Raw genomic sequence first — 21,362 nt, 5'->3', positions numbered from 1 at the left:
GCTTTCAGGCTCCTCTCCTGTGGAACCAGCTCCCAATTCGGATCAGGGAGACAGACACCCTCTCTACTTTTAAGATTAGGCTTAAAACTTTCCTTTTTGCTAAAGCTTATAGTCAGGGCTGGATCAGGTGACCCTGAACCATCCCTTAGTTTATGCTGCTATAGACTTAGACTGCTGGGGGTTCCCATGATGCACTGAGTGTTTCTTTCTCTTTTTGCTCTGTATGCACCACTCTGCATTTAATCATTAGTGATTGATCTCTGCTCCCCTCCACAGCATGTCTTTTTCCTGGTTCTCTCCCTCAGCCCAACCAGTCCCAGCAGAAGACTGCCCCTCCCTGAGCCTGGTTCTGCTGGAGGTTTCTTCCTGTTAAAAGGGAGTTTTTCCTTCCCACTGTCGCCAAGTGCTTGCTCACAGGGGGTCGTTTTGACCGTTGGGGTTTTTACGTAATTATTGTATGGCCTTGCCTTACAATATAAAGCGCCTTGGGGCAACTGTTTGTTGTGATTTGGCGCTATATAAATAATAATTGATTGAATTGATTGATTGATTCTTCTGAACAATGTTTTGAATGTACCATTTTCCTCAGGCTTTCAAGAGAAAAGCATGTTCAACAGGTGCTAGCTTCATCCTTAAATAGGGGACACCTGATCCCACCTGTTTGTTCCACAAAATTGACGAACTCACTGACTGAATGCCACACTACTATTATTGTGAACACCCCCTTTTGTACTTTTTTTTTTACTAATAGCCCAATTTCATAGCCTTAAGAGTGTGCATATCATGAATGCTTGGTCTTATTGGATTTGTGAGAATCTACTGAATCTACTGGTACCTTGTTCCCATGTAACAATAAGAATATACTCAAAACCTGGATTAATGTTTTAGTCACATAGCACTACTATTATTCTGAACACTACTGTATCTATCTAGAAAAAAGAAAATGGTGAAAAATGGGGCTGTTGCATTGTATTTATTTTAATTACAACAATCAGTACACAAGTTGACTGAACTACAGCTTGTTGTGAAATAAAGTCTTCCAATAAGTTAATAAAATCAAAGACATGAAGAGAATGTGGATATCAAAGGTACAGCAAGACAAAAGGTGTTTTCACAGCAAATCTAATTTGTATAATTGGGGCTCAGCATAAAAAAAGCCAAAAAGGAAATGGGTCAAGAGTACATTTTAAATATATTACAATATTTGCCAATTTCATCATAAATTTTTACTAAAACATGTAAACAATAGGTGCACGAAAAAGTCAATATAAGTGCTAAGAAAGATTTATTAACTATAATCTACATTGTTGCTCTGAGGTTGGGAAAATAATGCATCATAGCAAAAATACAAAACAAAACTATGCACTAAATAAAGTCAGCTGTCTTCTCTTATTCAAGACAGAGTGAGAGTTTGTACTGACACATAAAGCTCACTATTGATCCAGGTTTATAGCAGCTATGGCTTAAACCCTCCTCTGTTTGTTATTACATACTTTCATATGTAAATCAGTATATTGGCTTTGTGTCCAGATTAGTTCTGACCTAGTAGCTACTGGATCAGTAACCAAATGACCACTTTTTATAAAGCTGGGTAATAATGGGGGAAACAATTACAATTTATATTATGCTCTGACCTAAAACCCAATTATAATAAAAATTATTACATTTGTTTGTGCATATTTCTTATGGAAATGCAAAGCAGCTTCTGTTTTGCACAAATGAGGAACAATGGCACTCCGGAAGAGTCTGAAAAGCAATCATGCATGAAAAGTACAACATAAATAAATCATGGTGTTCATTAGCGAGCCAGTGAGCGAACATTTCTCTCTGATGGACACATTTTGTACCTGCGATTTGTGACATATTTCATAATGGATTTCAGGATATTTCTGTTTTGATGCTCTTAGCAACTGGAGCTGCATGTCAAAGTGAAAGTGAAGGCACACATCATCCAAACTGAGATGAAAGTAAGGTATTTACAAGCCAGCGCAACTCATATTTACACAACCACACAAAGAGCAAAAGAGCCTCTGCAAAGTCATTATGCAGCGGGTATTACACAATACTTCACTGCGTTAAAAATAGGGCTTTGGTGTGTTCATTAGCATACTTCATCAGGAGGTCATAATCTTCTTCAGGATTATGATATCCGCTGTAATTGAGCCTTCATGAATATAATTTTCCAAAGCACAGATGAAGCCACAGAATGGTTTGATCCATTACACCGATCTGCCACACAGCACAAACTCTAGAAATCCACAAGGTGCCTCCCTGAACCTACACTAGCACAGGTAGGAAGAGGAGATGAGGGAGGAGGAGCAGCTAGGATTGATGTGCTTCAGGTGGCAGGTGTGGCAGAGGAGGTGTCCATTCAGAGGGTAGCAGCGATGACCCTCCTCGTCGTTCAGCTCCATCTTACAGTCCTGGAACACAAACACAAAGGAGCATTTAAGATCAGATGGAGACACCACAACTGATGGGGGCTGCAATCTTCTTATTATGAGAACATCTCAAAATTGTTTGTGAAAACTGAGAAAAGGTTCTCTGGCTTGATGAAGGTTTTGTTTTTCTTGCCAGTTCAGAGAAATCTGTTTATAATGAGAAAAACCAAACAGGAAGACATTCCTGTTCTGGAATCAGTCGCTTCGCAGCAAGAAGGTTGTGGGTTCAAGACTCACTTGGGGTCCACCACTGTCCAAAGTTATGCACACGAGTTTAAATCACAGCCTTAGTCATATTATCAATCAAGTGTTAGAGTCCTCCACTCAAAATTAAAAACTGTCATATGGGGAAAAAAAATTCTATTTTTGGAAAAAAGAATACTGAAAAGGAAAAACAGACATGCCCACAGGCCATCTATAGCTGAGGTCTAACTCAATTCAAAGCAACATTTTCCAAAACTCAAACGCATTTTCTGATTATTTACAAGAAATACATCTGGTGATTTTACGAAATTAATGTACAGACTATTACCATGTGCTACACCGGAGCTAACGTCTGAGGCCAAGGCAGGCTTGATATCAACAGGTTTAAAAAAATACAGAGCTGGCTGTATTTCTTTCTGTGTTTTATACTAAAAACAAAAGATGATTGACAAAAAATAGGTCATTGGCATTACGTCATTGCCATTTTGAGTGGTTGGTGGGTTTTTGTAAGTCCACAGGATGGCTGCCCCCTGGACGGTCATGAATTAACGTTTAAAAATGTACTAAAAAGCATTTCTTGCAAACAGTAATTGCCAAAGATGAGTGCAACAGACAGAGGCTCCATCGTAAACCATGTTTTAATATGACTATGGTTGTAAAAAAGGGAAGCGTGAATAGTGACTATGGTATATTGCAGTCAGGTGTAGATGTGAGTGATTGGCTGTCTGTATGCCCGTAGCTCTGTGCAGGAGGACTTGGACCCCAGTCTACATATTGGTAGCCTCCAAGTCCAGTGGTGTCCAATGACATTCCAGAAAGGGCCAAGAGGGTGCAGGTTTCCGTTGTAGCCACTGACTCCAGCAGGTGATTTCACTGATTAACATCACATTGAGCAGATGAGATAAGGAAATCACCTGCTGGAGTCATGGCTGCAAACAGAACCTGCACCTTCTTGGCCTTTTCTGGAATGTCTTTGGACACCACTGGACTTGGAGGCTACCAATATGTACACTGGGGTTCGGTTCCTGGTGTGTGCACTTCAGGTTACTTGTTTATGTCCTTGGACCCTACACTTCACCTGCATTGTCCCCAGTCCACCAGCTGTACATGAGTTCCAGCCTTGGCTGAGGAAGTAACCTGCATCCTGTACAGGAAGACTCACTGAATCTCATCCTCTTCAAGCTCCAGTATCTGGGGATGTGGACCACAGGGCCTGTATAAGCCTTATGCCCCATCACACTAGAGACCGAATGAGCCTGAATCCCATCCAAATGAAAATTCGATCCACATTCGGGAGGTGTCGAGGTGCATTTGAAAGTGTTCTGAGCACAGTCTAAACAGTTGTGCGACGGCCTCGAATGTTTTGCTTATGTTCGAAACAGTCGTGGTGCAGTCGAGGTGGAAAAACTATTGAACGGCAGTCGAAGTGCCGTCTGACCGTAGTCCAAGCAATCGGACGCCGTGAAAATGGCATTTGTGACATTTTGATCGCGTTTGGGGGGATGTTCGGCATGTTTCCGCCACGGCCAAATGTCTCGAATGCACTGGAACGCACCACAAGCACACCTCAAGTGCTGCCGAACTGCAATCAGGCGGCTTCTAACTGCATTCTTATTGTTCTTACTGAAATCTGGCAGCTGTCCAGGTACATTTACTATGTTCCACCTACATTTGTATTGCGTTCAGAGGCTCATGTGCACGGCACGTGCATGAATCAGTCGGGCAGGTCAGAGCGCAGTCTGGGTATTCGGACGGCTGTCCTCCACAATTCTTATCCCCCCCAGATGTGGCACAAATTCTGTTTTTTTTTTTTTTTTAATATTCTGCCTGATTTGGCTTGACTCATGGTCATTCGTACTAAGTGTGATGGGGGGTCTTACAGTCTACTTCTTCCCAGTCTGAGAGACCTCCTCCATCATGGGAGTTGGACACAATTAGTGACAGAAATGCCTTTTGTATGTGACCACCAGAGCGCGCTGTGGTCTGTTGGAAACAGTGACCCAGTTACTTATGGTTCTCCCTCTTCTACAGCAATAACTGTAAGCACTCGAGTTGTTTTTGTTTTATATTATATAGTATTGGAGGAACTCTTGTTTTTTCTATGACCAAAATAATCTTTTCCTCCAAATCCATCATACTTGTACAGCAACGAGGTCGTAAAGATGATGTAGAAGCTCTCAGATAGTCCATCAATGGCAAGGTTGGATGATTGAGATTATGATGGACTGGCCGCCCACCCTTCACTTGAATTGGGTAATCCCTCCCCCCCCCAAGCAAAAAGACAAAACAGGTATAGATAATGGATGGATGACTGAACAGCCTCAAACAATAACATTTAAAAATAAAATGCTAACGGGTCTGTCAATCAGCAGTTCACTTTAATGGCGAGCTGCTTCAAAAGACATTTTCTCACAACTCAATGATTTTTATTTCCATGAAGTAAAAGAAAAGCAACTGTCAATCACTTTTGACCAAAAAAAAAGAAAAAAAAAAGAAAAAAAGAAGTGGCTCCTGAGTAGAATAATGAAACGGCAGTGATTAGGTGCTGCGTACCTGCTCTCCTCAGCTACGCATCATCGCCAAGACTGCAATTAAGTTTTGGGATCGCTATGATTTGTCTTAATGAGACATTCAGATAGGCCCACGACTAATGCATGTTTTTAAATGTTTAACATGCACACAGCTTTAAGTGGTGTAACACAAATGTGCCTACCTCACAGTGATAGCATTCAACATGATAATCTCTGTCCATGGATACCACTCGAATGGTTTCATCAGAGCCCTGGAAAGAAATTCAAGCAAACAGTGACACCAATCTTGACATCTTATTCAGTTCAACACCTCTGTGTGTGTGTGTGTGTGTGTGTGTGTGTGTGTGTGTGTGTGTGTGTGTGTGTGTGTGTGCGCGTGTGGTGGGGGGGAAGAGACCTTCAAATTGATCAGGAAGGCATCTGAGCACACTCTTCGTAGGAAAGGACTACAGTGTCTGCACTTTAACCTGCTTCTCTGCTTTACAATGGGAGCTTAAGTGGATGTCAATCATCACATTATGCAAAGGCCATCTCCTTCATTAGTCAAATTTAAATTTTTGGGCTCAATAAAAAAAAACAAAAAAAACAAAAACAAGGCAGTTTCACACCCCTCATGGTACAACAGAATTTGTAAAACAAAGTAAATGTGCACAAACAGACAAGAAGTTGTGAAACTGTCTCTGCACATTAATGTCCTATGCATGGCTACAAAAAGAGGAGGGGCTTTAACATATTTTGCAATAACCTGCTTTTCTGTTACAAATCAACTTCTGCCAAAATGACTTCCACAAGTGAACAACACAAACCCTTTCCTCATGCACACTCAGAACACACTACCTCTCCATGGCTTACTGTCAGGGGAGGGCAGGGCAGGGCGTGGGGGTGGGTGTGGGGGCATTCCGGTAAAGTCAACTCTAATTTTGGACATTTCTTCACATTTGCCACTGTGTCCTGACTGTGTGACAGACAGAGACCTCTCTTTTCTGTTTGTCCATCCTTCCTTCATAATCATGGTTCAAACCTCGTTGATCTGACACCAATTTGACCTGTGGTCTTGTGGGAAATGTGACCATATTGAAAAATAAAAAAAATGGTTTATAAGGTGCCAAGTTCTTGTGGAGGGTGTCAGTCTGATGTGACTTACGTCACATGCAAAAATCACTGTTCAGTCCCTGGACTAGGGCTGCTTGATAATGGTAGAAAATCAATCATCTTTATTTAACACACTGACTCACTGACTTTGCAAACATCCTGCATTTACTGCGTTTTAAAATTTATATATATATATATATATATATATATATATATATATATATATATATTTTTTTTTTTTTTTTTTTTCTTTGATATAGCTTCAATTTTAAATATCATCGAAATATGGGTAAAGGGGTGCAACGTAGTCTGAACACAGAAGTTAACCCCAACTTAGGTTAAATTGTTTGAATAACGCATATTTTTGCGGACTTTGCAGTCCCTTTTTCTAATGGGTGGCTTGGGTGCAGGTATTAAGCTATCGATACTTGTTAATTAGTGCTAACGGTGTGCAAATGAATTAATACTAAAATTTCACTCAACAGAAATACAGGAGCACAGACTTCTTAAATGGTCCTTTAGTACAATTAACTACAAAGCATGCCATATTATCTCAGATATTTATAATAAAAAAGAAAACCATCTTCGACAGCAGCTAGCCTATCACCCTAGTACTAGAACCTGCCGCTAGCAGAAGTAGCCAATCAGCGTCTGGCGCATGCACACTCACTCATTCTGGAGGATGGCACTTGGTTTTAAAACACATGGAAAAGAGCACTGTTGCAAAATGGAATGAGGTAAAACAATCATTTCATTTCATTTATATTACATTCGTAATAATTGGAAGCCAAAATCGTAAAATCAAAATTCCATTAATTGAATCATTTAACTGAAACAGTTTGTCAGTAATTTTCCTGACTGTGTGACAATTACATCATCTTTCAATTTGTCTGTAGGGACAATGTTGTTATTCTCTGTGATTAGCACAGCACGTCCAGGATTGATGGAGTCAATCAGTTAGTTGGCCTGAAAATTTTCCATCTGAAACTCCATAAAGACTGCTGCATTCTCAGATCTGAAATTTTGAGTTCTGGTGGATACAGGTGAGAAGCAGCGAACCTGGTATTTTGGGCCAGGTATTTTGTTTAACATGGAAAATAAAATAAAAACAGACAGGGCCCTATTAATTTGCTTGTGATGCCTTTTTCCTCATCACAGGGTCATGGTGGCCACTGGAGGTCACTGTTGTCTGCTTGTGGATTTGTCAAAGCGCGATAAACTGATGAGACCGACTTACCTCTGAGGGCAAAATGGGCTGGTTACACGCTGCACACTTAGGAGCCAGAACCCTGCAGGATTGGAATACAAAGAGAGAGGTTTCATGCTTTTAACAAAATTAAACTGAAATAAGTTGCAGAAAATGAATTATTCAGTGTATGTAATCTGAACTGACATTCACTCTATTCAAAGTGTGAATAAAAAGCTTACCGTTCATCGACCACATGCTTTCCTGAAACTTTAAAGCTACAGTGTGTCAGATTTACTGTCCTCTAGTGGTGAGGTTGCAGCTTGCATTATGCCGTCACGGGTCACAATTTTGTTTCCTCTCACGTTTTCGCTTTTTTGGCAACAGGGATTCATGCTCCCTTGAGTTATCTTGTGACAATCAGTATGCATGATGCCCATTAAAATTTGAAATATAAAGTATGTCTCTTTTGGGCTACTATATCAACATGGCAGTGTAACATGGTGGCCTCCATGAGGGAGCCTACTCCCATGTAGATATGTAGGGCTCATTCTAAGCTCATGAAAACGTTTTGCTGTTGCAGGTAATTATACACCAGTGAACAGATGTTTATCTTCCATTTCTGCAAAAAAAAAAGAAAAAAAAGAAAAAGAACACCCCTAAATCCTACACATGTAGCTTTAAACACAGTCTTGATTCTTCTGTAATCTTTTACAAGATTTCAGATCCTAATTAAGGAGATGCCACTTTGGCAGATGTGCTGGCTTTCCCTCACACACTGGATTCCCCCAAATCCAACACCAACTGGAAAAAGAATTAAATTATTTCACCGTTTTCCCCTGATACGGCACCAGGTGGACAGCACCTGGACACTAACAAAGGACCTCAGTGTGGACGAGGCAACTGTGGGTAAAGTCAGACATGGTTTCCGATTTAACAAGTTTAAAGAATTCCTATCACCTTTTCTATCTGAGAGCACAAAAGGGGTTTAGAGAAATGCCTCATATTTATACACATACACAGATGTGAGAAACTGCCACTTAATGTGTTCAGCGACACATTAAAATTAAAGGTTTTGCTCAAGGGCACTTTAGCGGTGATAATGAGAGTGAGACAAACATTGTTCTTTCACCTTCCCCACCCAAATTATCTGGGTCAGGAGTCAGACCTACAACCCTCTGGTTACAAGGCCGCGTCTTCAAACTTTAGGCAAACACTTCTCCAACATGAGGGAGGAGTCAGACCCTTACAGGCCGTGTGATTGGTCACATGTACATACGTAGATTGTACATAAAAAATGAACAACACAACACAAAAGGTTAAGATAAACTTAGGGTTGGTGATGGTCTAGTGGTTAAAAGCGTTGGGCTTGAGACCAGAGGATCCTCAGTTCAAATCCCAGCCTGACCGGAAAATCACTAAGGGTCCTTGGGCCCCTAGTTGCTCCCGATGTGTCGTGAGTACCTTGTATAGTAGCACCCTCACATCACGGTGAATGTGATGCATTAGTTGTAAAGCGCTTTGAGCGTCTGATGCAGATGGAAAAGAGCTATATAAATGCAGTCCATTTACCATTTCGTTATCGCTCCCTAGTAACAGCCTATGGCACAAAACATCAAATGACTAACCATGCAAGTCAAAGATGAAAAGAAGAAGAATACACATATCATTTCGAGCATTTTCGAAAACGACCACTGTCATAATTTCACATTATACTTGGGCTGTCAATAAAGTATAGGTCCTTTTTATTTTTTTCAAAAACTATATGGATTTCATTCATATGTTTTTACGTCAGACATGCTTGAACCCTTGTGCGCATGTGCCAGTTTTTTTCATTCGCCTGTGAGCACTCCTTGTGGGAGGAGTCGTCCAGCCCCTCGTCGGAATTCCTTTGTCTGAGAAGTTGCTGAGAGACTGGCGCTTTGTTTGATAAAAATTTTTCTAAACCTGTGAGACACATCGAAGTGGACCGGTTCAAAAATTAAGCTGGTTTCGGTGAAAATTTTAACGGCTGATGAGAGATTTTGAGGTGATACTGTTGCTTTAAGGACTTCCCACAGTGCGAGACGTCGCGCAGCGGTCCCAGGCGCCGTCGTCAGCCTGTTTCAAGCTGAAAACCTCCACATTTCAGGCTCTATTGATCCAGGACGTCGTGAGAGAACAGAGAAGTTTCAGAAGAAGTCGGTTTCAGCATTTTATCCAGATATTCCACTGTTAAAGGAGATTTTTTTAATGAAAGACGTGCGGACGGGTCCGTGCGGACGGGTCCGTGCGGATGGGTCCGTGCGTCGGGACGCAGCCGGCGTGGTGCGGCGGCACAGGAAAAACACCTCCGTGTTGACAACCATTTGTAAAATCCAGGCGGCTTTTGATGGCTTTCAGTGGAGTGAGTATATGAGAAATTGTTTAACAGCTGGACATGTTCCAACTTGTCCTTAAGGCTTCCAACAGAGGTGTTTTCCTGTGGCGGAGCATCGCGGGCATAACTAATGGAACAAAGATGGAAGAAAATCTTCTTTGTCTTGACACAAAAATAAGAAAATAAAATCCTAGCATATTTCATAGGGTTGCAACTAATTCTTTTCATTATCAATTATCTGTTTGATTATTTTCTGGATTAACCCATTAGTTGTTTGGTCTATAAAATGTGTGAAAAATATCAACCAGTGTTCCTCAAAACCCCAGATGACCATCAAATGTGTTGTTTCCTGTGTGTCCTCCTGTCCTGTGCGCCAATAGCATTTCTTGTATATTCGTCCGTGAATTGTTCTGTGAATTGTTCTGTAATTTATGTTTGTAGCATGGCCCAAGCAGAGGGTCACCCCTTGAGTCTGGTCTGCTTGAGGTTTCTTCCTCAGAGGGAGTTTTTCCTTACCACTGTTGCTCTGGGGGTTGGTAAGGTTAGACCTTACTTGTGTGAAGCGCTCTGAGGCAACTCTGTTGTGATTTGGCGATATATAAATGAAAATAAATTGAAAAATTGAAAAAAACTGTTTTATGCACAATCCCAACATAATCAGTTTGCTGTCAGTTTGAGGCGTAAAGAAAGTAGTAACGTAACTAGAAAATAGTCTGATTTAACAAACTGAAATCAGAGAATTTGTACATTCAATAAATAACACTCAAATCAATCAATCAATCAATCAATCAATTTTTTTTATATAGCGCCAAATCACAACAAACAGTTGCCCCAAGGTGCTTTATATTGTAAGGCAAGGCCATACAATAATTATGTAAAACCCCAACGGTCAAAACGACCCCCTGTGAGCAAGCACTTGGCTACAGTGGGAAGGAAAAACTCCCTTTTAACAGGAAGAAACCTCCAGCAGAACCAGGCTCAGGGAGGGGCAGTCTTCTGCTGGGACTGGTTGGGGCTGAGGGAGAGAACCAGGAAAAAGACATGCTGTGGAGGGGAGCAGAGATCGATCACTAATGATTAAATGCAGAGTGGTGCATACAGAGCAAAAAGAGAAAGAAACAGTGCATCATGGGAACCCCCCCAGCAGTCTACGTCTATAGCAGCAAAACTAAGGGATGGTTCAGGGTCACCTGATCCAGCCCTAACTATAAGCTTTAGCAAAAAGGAAAGTTTTAAGCCTAATCTTAAAAGTAGAGAGGGTGTCTGTCTCCCTGATCTGAATTGGGAGCTGGTTCCACAGGAGAGGAGCCTGAAAGCTGAAGGCTCTGCCTCCCATTCTACTCTTACAAACCCTAGGAACTACAAGTAAGCCTGCAGTCTGAGAGCGAAGCGCTCTATTGGGGTGATATGGTACTACGAGGTCCCTAAGATAAGATGGGACCTGATTATTCAAAACCTTATAAGTAAGAAGAAGAATTTTAAATTCTATTCTAGAATTAACAGGAAGCCAATGAAGAGAGGCCAATATGGGTGAGATATGCTCTCTCCTTCTAGTCCCCGTCAGTACTCTAGCTGCAGCATTTTGAATTAACTGAAGGCTTTTTAGGGAACTTTTAGGACAACCTGATAATAATGAATTACAATTGTCCAGCCTAGAGGAAATAAATGCATGAATTAGTTTTTCAGCATCACTCTGAGACAAGACCTTTCTGATTTTAGAGATATTGCGTAAATGCAAAAAAGCAGTCCTACATATTTGTTTAATATGCGCTTTGAATGACATATCCTGATCAAAAATGACTCCAAGATTTCTCACAGTATTACTAGAGGTCAGGGTAATGCCATCCAGAGTAAGGATCTGGTTAGACACCATGCTTCTAAGATTTGTGGGGCCAAGTACAATAACTTCAGTTTTATCTGAGTTTAAAAGCAGGAAATTAGAGGTCATCCATGTCTTTATGTCTGTAAGACAATCCTGCAGTTTAGCTAATTGGTGTGTGTCCTCTGGCTTCATGGATAGATAAAGCTGGGTATCATCTGCGTAACAATGAAAATTTAAGCAATACCGTCTAATAATACTGCCTAAGGGAAGCATGTATAAAGTGAATAAAATTGGTCCTAGCACAGAACCTTGTGGAACTCCATAATTAACTTTAGTCTGTGAAGAAGATTCCCCATTTACATGAACAAATTGTAATCTATTAGACAAATATGATTCAAACCACCGCAGCGCAGTGCCTTTAATACCTATGGCATGCTCTAATCTCTGTAATAAAATTTTATGGTCAACAGTATCAAAAGCAGCACTGAGGTCTAACAGAACAAGCACAGAGATGAGTCCACTGTCCGAGGCCATAAGAAGATCATTTGTAACCTTCACTAATGCTGTTTCTGTACTATGATGAATTCTAAAACCTGACTGAAACTCTTCAAATAGACCATTCCTCTGCAGATGATCAGTTAGCTGTTTTACAACTACCCTTTCAAGAATTTTTGAGAGAAAAGGAAGGTTGGAGATTGGCCTATAATTAGCTAAGATAGCTGGGTCAAGTGATGGCTTTTTAAGTAATGGTTTAATTACTGCCACCTTAAAAGCCTGTGGTACATAGCCAACTAACAAAGATAGATTGATCATATTTAAGATCGAAGCATTAAATAATGGTAGGGCTTCCTTGAGCAGCCTGGTAGGAATGGGGTCTAATAAACATGTTGATGGTTTGGATGAAGTAACTAATGAAAATAACTCAGACAGAACAATCGGAGAGAAAGAGTCTAACCAAATACCGGCATCACTGAAAGCAGCCAAAGATAACGATACGTCTTTGGGATGGTTATGAGTAATTTTTTCTCTAATAGTTAAAATTTTGTTAGCAAAGAAAGTCATGAAGTCATTACTAGTTAAAGTTAATGGAATACTCAGCTCAATAGAGCTCTGACTCTTTGTCAGCCTGGCTACAGTGCTGAAAAGAAACCTGGGGTTGTTCTTATTTTCTTCAATTAGTGATGAGTAGAAAGATGTCCTAGCTTTACGGAGGGCTTTTTTATAGAGCAACAGACTCTTTTTCCAGGCTAAGTGAAGATCTTCTAAATTAGTGAGACGCCATTTCCTCTCCAACTTACGGGTTATCTGCTTTAAGCTACGAGTTTGCGAGTTATACCACGGAGTCAGACACTTCTGATTTAAAGCTCTCTTTTTCAGAGGAGCTACAGCATCCAAAGTTGTCTTCAATGAGGATGTAAAACTATTGACGAGATACTCTATCTCCCTTACAGAGTTTAGGTAGCTACTCTGCACTGTGTTGGTATATGGCATTAGAGAACATAAAGAAGGAATCATATCCTTAAACCTAGTTACAGCGCTTCTGAAAGACTTCTAGTGTAATGAAACTTATTCCCCACTGCTGGTAGTCCATCAGAGTAAATGTAAATGTTATTAAGAAATGATCAGACAGAAGGGAGTTTTCAGGGAATACTGTTAAGTCTTCTATTTCCATACCATAAGTCAGAACAAGATCTAAGATATGATTAAAGTGGTGGGTGGACTCATTTACTTTTTGAGCAAAGCCGATAGAGTCTAATAATAGATTAAATGCAGTGTTGAGGCTGTCATTCTCAGCATCTGTGTGGATGTTAAAATCGCCCACTATAATTATCTTATCTGAGCTAAGCACTAAGTCAGACAAAAGGTCTGAAAATTCACAGAGAAACTCACAGTAACGACCAGGTGGACGATAGATAATAACAAATAAAACTGGTTTTTGGGACTTCCAATTTGGATGGACAAGACTAAGAGACAAGCTTTCAAATGAATTAAAGCTCTGTCTGGGTTTTTGATTAATTAATAAGCTGGAATGGAAGATTGCTGCTAATCCTCCGCCCCGGCCCGTGCTACGAGCATTCTGACAGTTAGTGTGACTCGGGGGTGTTGACTCATTTAAACTAACATATTCATCCTGCTGTAACCAGGTTTCTGTTAGGCAGAATAAATCAATATGTTGATCAATTATTATATCATTTACCAACAGGGACTTAGAAGAGAGAGACCTAATGTTTAATAGACCACATTTAACTGTTTTAGTCTGTGGTGCAGTTGAAGGTGCTATATTATTTTTCTTTTTGAATTTTTATGCTTAAATAGATTTTTGCTGGTTATTGGTAGTCTGGGAGCAGGCACCGTCTCTACGGGGATGGGGTAATGAGGGGATGGCAGGGGGAGAGAAGCTGCAGAGAGGTGTGTAAGACTACAACTCTGCTTCCTGGTCCCAACCCTGGATAGTCACGGTTTGGAGGATTTAAGAAAATTGGCCAGATTTCTAGAAATGAGAGCTGCTCCATCCAAAGTGGGATGGATGCCGTCTCTCCTAACAAGACCAGGTTTTCCCCAGAAGCTTTGCCAATTATCTATGAAGCCCACCTCATTTTTGGACACCACTCAGACAGCCAGCAATTCAAGGAGAACATGCGGCTAAACATGTCACTCCCGGTCCGATTGGGGAGGGGCCCAGAGAAAACTACAGAGTCCGACATTGTTTTTGCAAAGTTACACACCGATTTAATGTTAATTTTAGTGACCTCCGATTGGCGTAACCGGGTGTCATTACTGCCGACGTGAATTACAATCTTACCAAATTTACGCTTAGCCTTAGCCAGCAGTTTCAAATTTCCTTCAATGTCGCCTGCTCTGGCCCCCGGAAGACAATTGACTATGGTTGCTGGTGTCGCTAACTTCACATTTCTCAAAATAGAGTCGCCAATAACCAGAGTTTGATCCTCGGCGGGTGTGTCGTCGAGTGGGGAAAAACGGTTAGAGATGTGAACGGGTTGGCGGTGTACACGGGGCTTCTGTTTAGGGCTACGCTTCCTCCTCACAGTCACCCAGTCAGCCTGCTTTCCCGGCTGCTCGGGATCTGCCAGGGGGGAACTAACGCAGCAGGTCTATGTTACATGCGTGTTATTACAGGCAGAGAGGTGCACAGAGGGGCTGTTGAGGGCAGCACAGGTACCATCATTGATGAATGCATTTTACATTCACCACACTAGTTTTAAAAATGGATAAAATACACAGCAGTTATATTAGTTATATACAATACCTTGATTTTTTTCCCCTCAAAGATCCTGTTTAAGTTCAGATAGTACTGTTGAGTCTGGAAGAGAGGAGCGATGGCCCGCTGCCACTCTCCTGACTCTAACTGGGCAGTGATCTTTTTGACCCCCTCCCTTCCATCGACCCTGACTCTGCTTCTCATCTATCTGCCACACGTGGCAGAGAAACTCAGTCAACCCGTGCATGCCCTCTCCACCTGACCCTGGAGAAGCAGAGGAACACTATCCGGCGGTGATTTAACTTGGAATATGAAACCATGACATTTTTGCCAGCGTCATGCTCGGCTAATTAAACACGGATAATTCGGGGTCATGTTCCTCAGAAGCATGTAAAAAGTGACTTTCACCTGTGGTAGTCTTTGACACAGTAGATCTTATTTTCAGTGTCCACAGTGAAGGGCACTCCATCAAGGCTCTCGTTACAGATGACACAGCGGAAACAGCCGGGGTGGTACGACTTCCCGAGGGCCTGCAGGATCTATGAGGAAAATATCACAATGTCAGGACTCCGTCATCGCTCTCCCAGTACGGAGTACGCTTCCCATGCAAATAAATATTATGAAGGAAATATTTTGCCACTAATTGTTTGCAAATACATATAAAATATATTTTAAATAACAAATTGACAATCTTCTAAGTCTGGAATGAATTTGAAGCATATTGTGTTTATATAATATAATATAGCCCCCGTGACCCGATCCAGGATAAGAAGTTGACAATGTATGTATGTGATATTATAGTTTTCAGTATTTACACCACTCTTACTTAATTAGAGTGCACTTTTTTACACTATTTTAATTCATCTTAACATGATCAGGTAAAACCATGTTTGTTTATTGGTTTACATGTTGTGATGAGGTCACTTTGTTTGGCATCAGAGTAAACAAAGTTTGAGTGTGAGAAGTGGTGGTGGCAGCGTCATGCTGAGGTGACGCTTCTCTACTGCACAGACTAAGTCTTCTCAAGGTCAAAGTAAAGTGAAATGAGGTTGGTTTGAAGTGCTTTGGGGTAAAAAACAAAAACAAAAAAACTAAATAGTTGGGAAGCACTCCTTTAGCCTACATGTTATGTATTCATTATACTGAAGATTGTTTTTTTTGTTTGTTTGTTTGTTTTTTTTGGGGGGGGGAAAGCATGATTTCCTGAAAGCACATGAATGAATTCAAATTACATTTGGTGGAGAGGTAGACATTAGGTAACAAAAAGTTGAAAAGTTAAAATGTGGCCCTTATTCAGGGGTGGATCTTGCCTTTGATCTTTGATCATGATTCCTTTGATCCTGTTTTTGGGATTGATGATTATGTCAGTAATCAGGATCAATATTTACACCAAATTTCACACACACACATATATACGAGGTCTGTTAGAAAAGTATCCAACCTTTTTATTTTTTTCAAAAACCTGATGGATTTGAATCACGTGTGCTTGCATGAGCAAACCTTGAACCTTCGTGTGCATGCGTGAATTTTTTCACGCTTGTCGATTGCGTCATTTGCTGGTAAGCAGCCTTTGTGTGAGGATGGGTGTAGTCTCTCGTCGGATTTTCTTTGCAAGGAAATGGCGGAACGACTGGAGCAGCGTGACTGCATCAAATTTTGCCAGAAACTGGGCGACAGCCAGGTGGAAACCATTCGGATTATTCAGAGAGTTTTCGGTGACGATCCTATGGGCATCACACAGATTAAGGAGCGGTACAACCGGTTTAAAGATGGCCGCACAACGGTGGAGAGCGCGCCGCGCTCCGGTCGGCCATCAACATGCTGAAATGACCAGATTATTTCCAAAGTGAATGCTGTGGTGATGTGGGACCGTCGTGTGACTATCCGAGAAACTGCGAAAGAGGTGGACATCTGCACTTTTTTGGCACATTTCACTGTGACAGAAGATTTGGCCATGAAAAGAGTTGCAGTGAAATTCATGCCGATGGCTTTGGCACGAAGCTGATGGCGGAGCAAAAGCGCATTCGTGTTAAAGTCTCACAGGACATGTTGTGACATGTCCACCTCTTCCACCATTCGGAAGATTCAGACGGCTTTCGGTGGCTTTTCAGTTGTGTGACTATCTGAGAAATTAGTACAGAAGCTTGAATCTTCGACTGGACTGGGTTGCTTGACGCGAGGACGTTTCGCTTCAAATCGCAGAAGCTTCCTCAGCTAAAATTCTTGCTCTGGTAGTCTGACTTCTGTCTTGACTCTTGTAGAGAAGAATAAACAGAAGCCACAAAAGCTGGAGTTTTAAACCTAACCAGACCCCTCCTAAGGAGAGGCAGACTGCTGTGGGCTAGTGACTAAACAATAGCTCTAATTAGCACCTATTGTGCTCTAGTTAGCACCCTCCTAATGACAGGGCAGCTGTCCCTCCTAATGATGGAACGGACGCCTCTCCTGATGGCTCCCTTGACGACTCTCCTGATGACGTGAATGACTCATTAGCATGAACTGGTGCAGATATGTCGATGACACATGGGTTAAAATCTAGCAACAGGAGGTTGAGGACTTTACAGAACACATCAACTCGGTGGACTCCAATATCAAGTTCACATGTGAGGATGCCACAAACAACCATTTAGCCTTCTTGGACTGTGATGTTACGATTGGAGAGAACAGGCAGCTCCAGACAGAGGTTTACAGAAAACCCACTCACACTGACCAACATCTGCTCCTTGGCTCAAACCACCCCCTTGAACACAAGCTCGGGGTGATCAGGACTTTTCAACACAGAGCCCTACAGGTGCCCACAACTGCAGAGGGAGGGGCTAAAGAACAACAACTGGTCCGGAAAGCCCTCACAGTATGTGGGTACCTACAATGGTCCCTGGACAAAGTGCAGAAGTCCCAGAGAACAAAGAGACCAGATAGACAGGAGACAAGAAGAAGAGGAGTGTCTCTCCCTTATTTAGCAGGAGTAGGGGAAAAACTACAGAGGATCTTCAGACAGCACAAAATCCCAGTTTACTTTAAACCGGTTAACACCTTGAGACAGAAATTAGTTCACCCTAAGGACAGGATCCCTAGTTACAAACAGAGCAATGTAGTGTACTCTATCCGATGTCAGGAAAACTGTAATGAACAGTACATAGGTGAAACTAAGCAACCTTTACACAAAAGGCTATACTAGCACCGCAGAGAGGGCGCCAGTGGACCTCAGTCTGCAGTTCATCGCCACCTTAAAGACACTAACCACACGTTTGAGGACAAGGAAGTTAAAATCTTAGCCAGAGAGAAGAAATGGTTTGAGAGAGGGGTCAAGGAGGCATTCTATGTGAAACACTTGAAACCCAGCCTTAACCGGGGAGGGGGTCTGAGACACGCTTTGTCCCCTGTTTACAATGGGGTACTCAGGTCAGAGCAGTTTGTCTTTTGTTCATGGTAATGAGTCATTCACGTCATCAGGAGAGTTGTCAAGGGAGCCATCAGGAGAGGCGTCCATTCCATCATTAGGAGGGACAGCTGCCCTGTCATTAGGAGGGTGCTAACTAGAGCACAATAGGTGCTAATTAGAGCTATTGTTAAGTCACTAGCCCACAACAGTCTGCCTCTCCTTAGGAGGGGTCTGGTTAGGTTTAAAACTCCAGCTTTTGTGGCTTCTGTTTATTCTTCTCTACAAGAGTCAAGACAGAAGTCAGACTACCAGAGCAAGAATTTTATCTGAGGAAGCGTCTGCGATTTGAAGTGAAAAGTCCTCGCGTCAAGCAACCCAGTCCAGTCGAAGATTCAAGCTTCTCTACTATGGAAACCACATGGACAACTGAGAGCCTACACAGAAACATATCCAATAAATTGTGGAAGAGGTGGGCATGTCACAACATGTCCTGTGAGACTTCATCACGAAGGCGCTTTTGCTCCGTCAGCTTCGTGCCGAAGCCATCGGCATGAATTTTGCTGCAACTTTTTTCATGGCCAAATCGTCTGTCACAGTGGAATGTGCCGAAAAAGTGATGCTGTCCACCTCTTCCGCAATTTCTCGGATAGTCACACGACGATCCCACATCACCACAGCGTTCACTTTGGAAATGATCTGGTCATTTCAGCATGTTGATGGCCGCCCGGAGCATAACGCGCTCTCCACCGTTGTGCGGTCGTCTTTAAACTGGTTGTACCGCTCCTTAATCTGTGTGATGCCATAGCATCGTCACAGAAAGCCGTCTGAATAATCCGAATGGTTTCCACCTGGCTGTCGCCCAGTTTCTGGCAAAATTTGATGCAGTCGCCCTGCTCCATTTGTTCCGCCATTTCCTTGCAATGAAAATCCGACGAGAGACAACACCCATCCTCACACAAAGGCTGCTTACCAGCAAATGACACAATCGACAAGCGTGAAAAAATTCACGCATGCGCACCAAGGTTCAAGGTTGGCTCATGCAAGCACACGTGATTCAAATCTATCAGGTTTTTGAAAAAAATAAAAATGTCGGATACTTTTCTAACAGACCTCGTATAGACACTAATAAAATTCCCAAGTAATATTCCAAGTTTGTTTGTTGAAAATCCGTCATGATCTTTTATGGTAAATGTGTTTTTAAGATACGTGTGGCATAACCATGATCTTTGGCCAATCTCTACCAAAGGTTAACCATCTGCAGACACTAGCCCAAGTAATATTCACACCAAGTTTGGTGAAAATCCATTCAACCATTTTATTTATTTATTCATTTTTTTTATACACACACACACACACACTGGAGTGATGACAACACCCTGTTTAGCAGATGTGTCGGAAGACAAACATCAATGCAAACATAACCTTCTTGTCAGAGGTAAATAAACTGTTAAAAAAAAAGTGTGTATTTTATGAGGCAGTATAATATAAATGGATTTTTAGATCCGTGTCAAGACAAATTCTTCATATGCAGCAACACTTCCTCAGGATCACATCCCTCATATTTCTCCGTTTAGTTTTTGCCCATAAATCAGTTTGTGCACATGTGAATCTGTGAGAGAGCATGCGCACATACAAAGCCCCACCCTCCTGACACTTTATCCAGATGTGCCCAGAGAAAGCTCAGTGAGGACGGCGTTTCGGCTGAGATCATCTCGCTCGGAAACGCACAGCCACACCTACACATCTCGAGAGAAACGATTCGCTCGATCTCACCATGTCCATGATCAGATGTCCACATGCGTTGCACTTGTCAGCAGACTGCTGGAAACCAGAGTACTAAAAAAAACACACAAGCAAGACAGCGGTGACGTCAACACCCAAACAGAACAGAACTCAAAGGGCTACAAATTATTCTCTGATTGCTTTAGATCGACCACTCAAACAACTCCACGACATCTCTCAGACACAGTCCAAAGTATTCTGTGTGGTCCCCATCCCTCCTAATCTCTCCTCTTTTATTCATAACCATATCCATCTGAGTTAAACACTGGAAAGCCGACACACTGACCTTTATGTGGCAGCTACTTTATTCAGCTCTGCTTTATTATATTTATTATTTTACCACATAAAAAAGTGTGTCACAGTGATTACAGGCCACAAAAAAGCCTAGATAGAGGGGGAGATGTAATGAACAGCACACACAGAGAGAGAACAGCCAGAGCAAATACAATTCAGGATACATTTCTGTTTTAACTGAAGAACTTCCTGACATGTTTTACCAAATGTTTATAACTTTGCATAAAATGAAGGTTTTGCAGTTTTCAAAGTAGCCTAGAGTGTCGTTGTCACTGCCAATTCATGCTAATTAGTGACCTCGTTAGAGGACCACCCAAGAGAGGAAAAAGGTGTGATACCTATGCTGCCATAGGTATTAAAGGCATTGCGCTGCGGTGGTTTGAATCATATTTATCTAATAGATTACAATTTGTTCATGTAAATGGGGAATCTTCTTCACAGACTAAGGTTAATTATGGAGTTCCACAAGGTTCTGTGCTAGGACCAATTTTATTCACTTTATACACGCTTCCCTTAGGCAGTATTATTAGACGGCATTGCTTAAATTTTCATTGTTACGCAGATGATACCCAGCTTTATCTATCCATGAAGCCAGAGGACACACACCAATTAGCTAAACTGCAGGATTGTCTTACAGACATAAAGACATGGATGACCTCTAATGTCCTGCTTTTAAACTCAGATAAAACTGAAGTTATTGTACTTGGCCCCACAAATCTTAGAAACATGGTGTCTACCAGATCCTTACTCTGGATGGCATTACCCTGACCTCTAGTAATACTGTGAGAAATCTTGGAGTCATTTTTGATCAGGATATGTCATTCAATGCGCATATTAAACAAATATGTAGGACTGCTTTTTTGCATTTGCGCAATATCTCTAAAATTAGAAAGTTCTTGTCTCAGAGTGATGCTGAAAAACTAATTCATGCATTTATTTCCTCCAGGCTGGACTATTGTAATTCATTATTATCAGGATGTCCTAAAAGTTCCCTGAAAAGCCTTCAGTTAATTCAAAATGCTGCAGCTAGAGTACTAACGGGGACTAGA

The 21,362-nt window shown here is 41.6% G+C and overlaps 1 protein-coding gene across 2 annotated transcripts in view; it reads right to left on the bottom strand.

Moving 5' to 3' along the window:
* Positions 1-957: 957 nt before the first annotated feature.
* limd1a (LIM domains containing 1a) overlaps positions 958-21,362 on the bottom strand; it is a 65,472-nt gene continuing 45,067 nt past the window's right edge. For both annotated transcript variants that reach the window (XM_034175188.1, XM_034175189.1), the window contains exons 4-8: positions 20,011-20,073; positions 15,264-15,394; positions 7,506-7,557; positions 5,359-5,427; positions 958-2,423 (exon numbers count right to left, since the gene is read on the bottom strand). In XM_034175188.1, the coding sequence (XP_034031079.1) occupies positions 2,283-2,423; positions 5,359-5,427; positions 7,506-7,557; positions 15,264-15,394; positions 20,011-20,073 (456 nt within the window). In that variant the 3' untranslated portion in view covers positions 958-2,282. The remainder of the gene's footprint in view (positions 2,424-5,358; positions 5,428-7,505; positions 7,558-15,263; positions 15,395-20,010; positions 20,074-21,362) is intronic.

This window comes from Thalassophryne amazonica, chromosome 7 (assembly GCF_902500255.1).
Source record: "Thalassophryne amazonica chromosome 7, fThaAma1.1, whole genome shotgun sequence".
Lineage (NCBI taxonomy): Eukaryota > Metazoa > Chordata > Actinopteri > Batrachoidiformes > Batrachoididae > Thalassophryne > Thalassophryne amazonica.
This window is presented reverse-complemented; position numbering and strand designations above follow the sequence as displayed.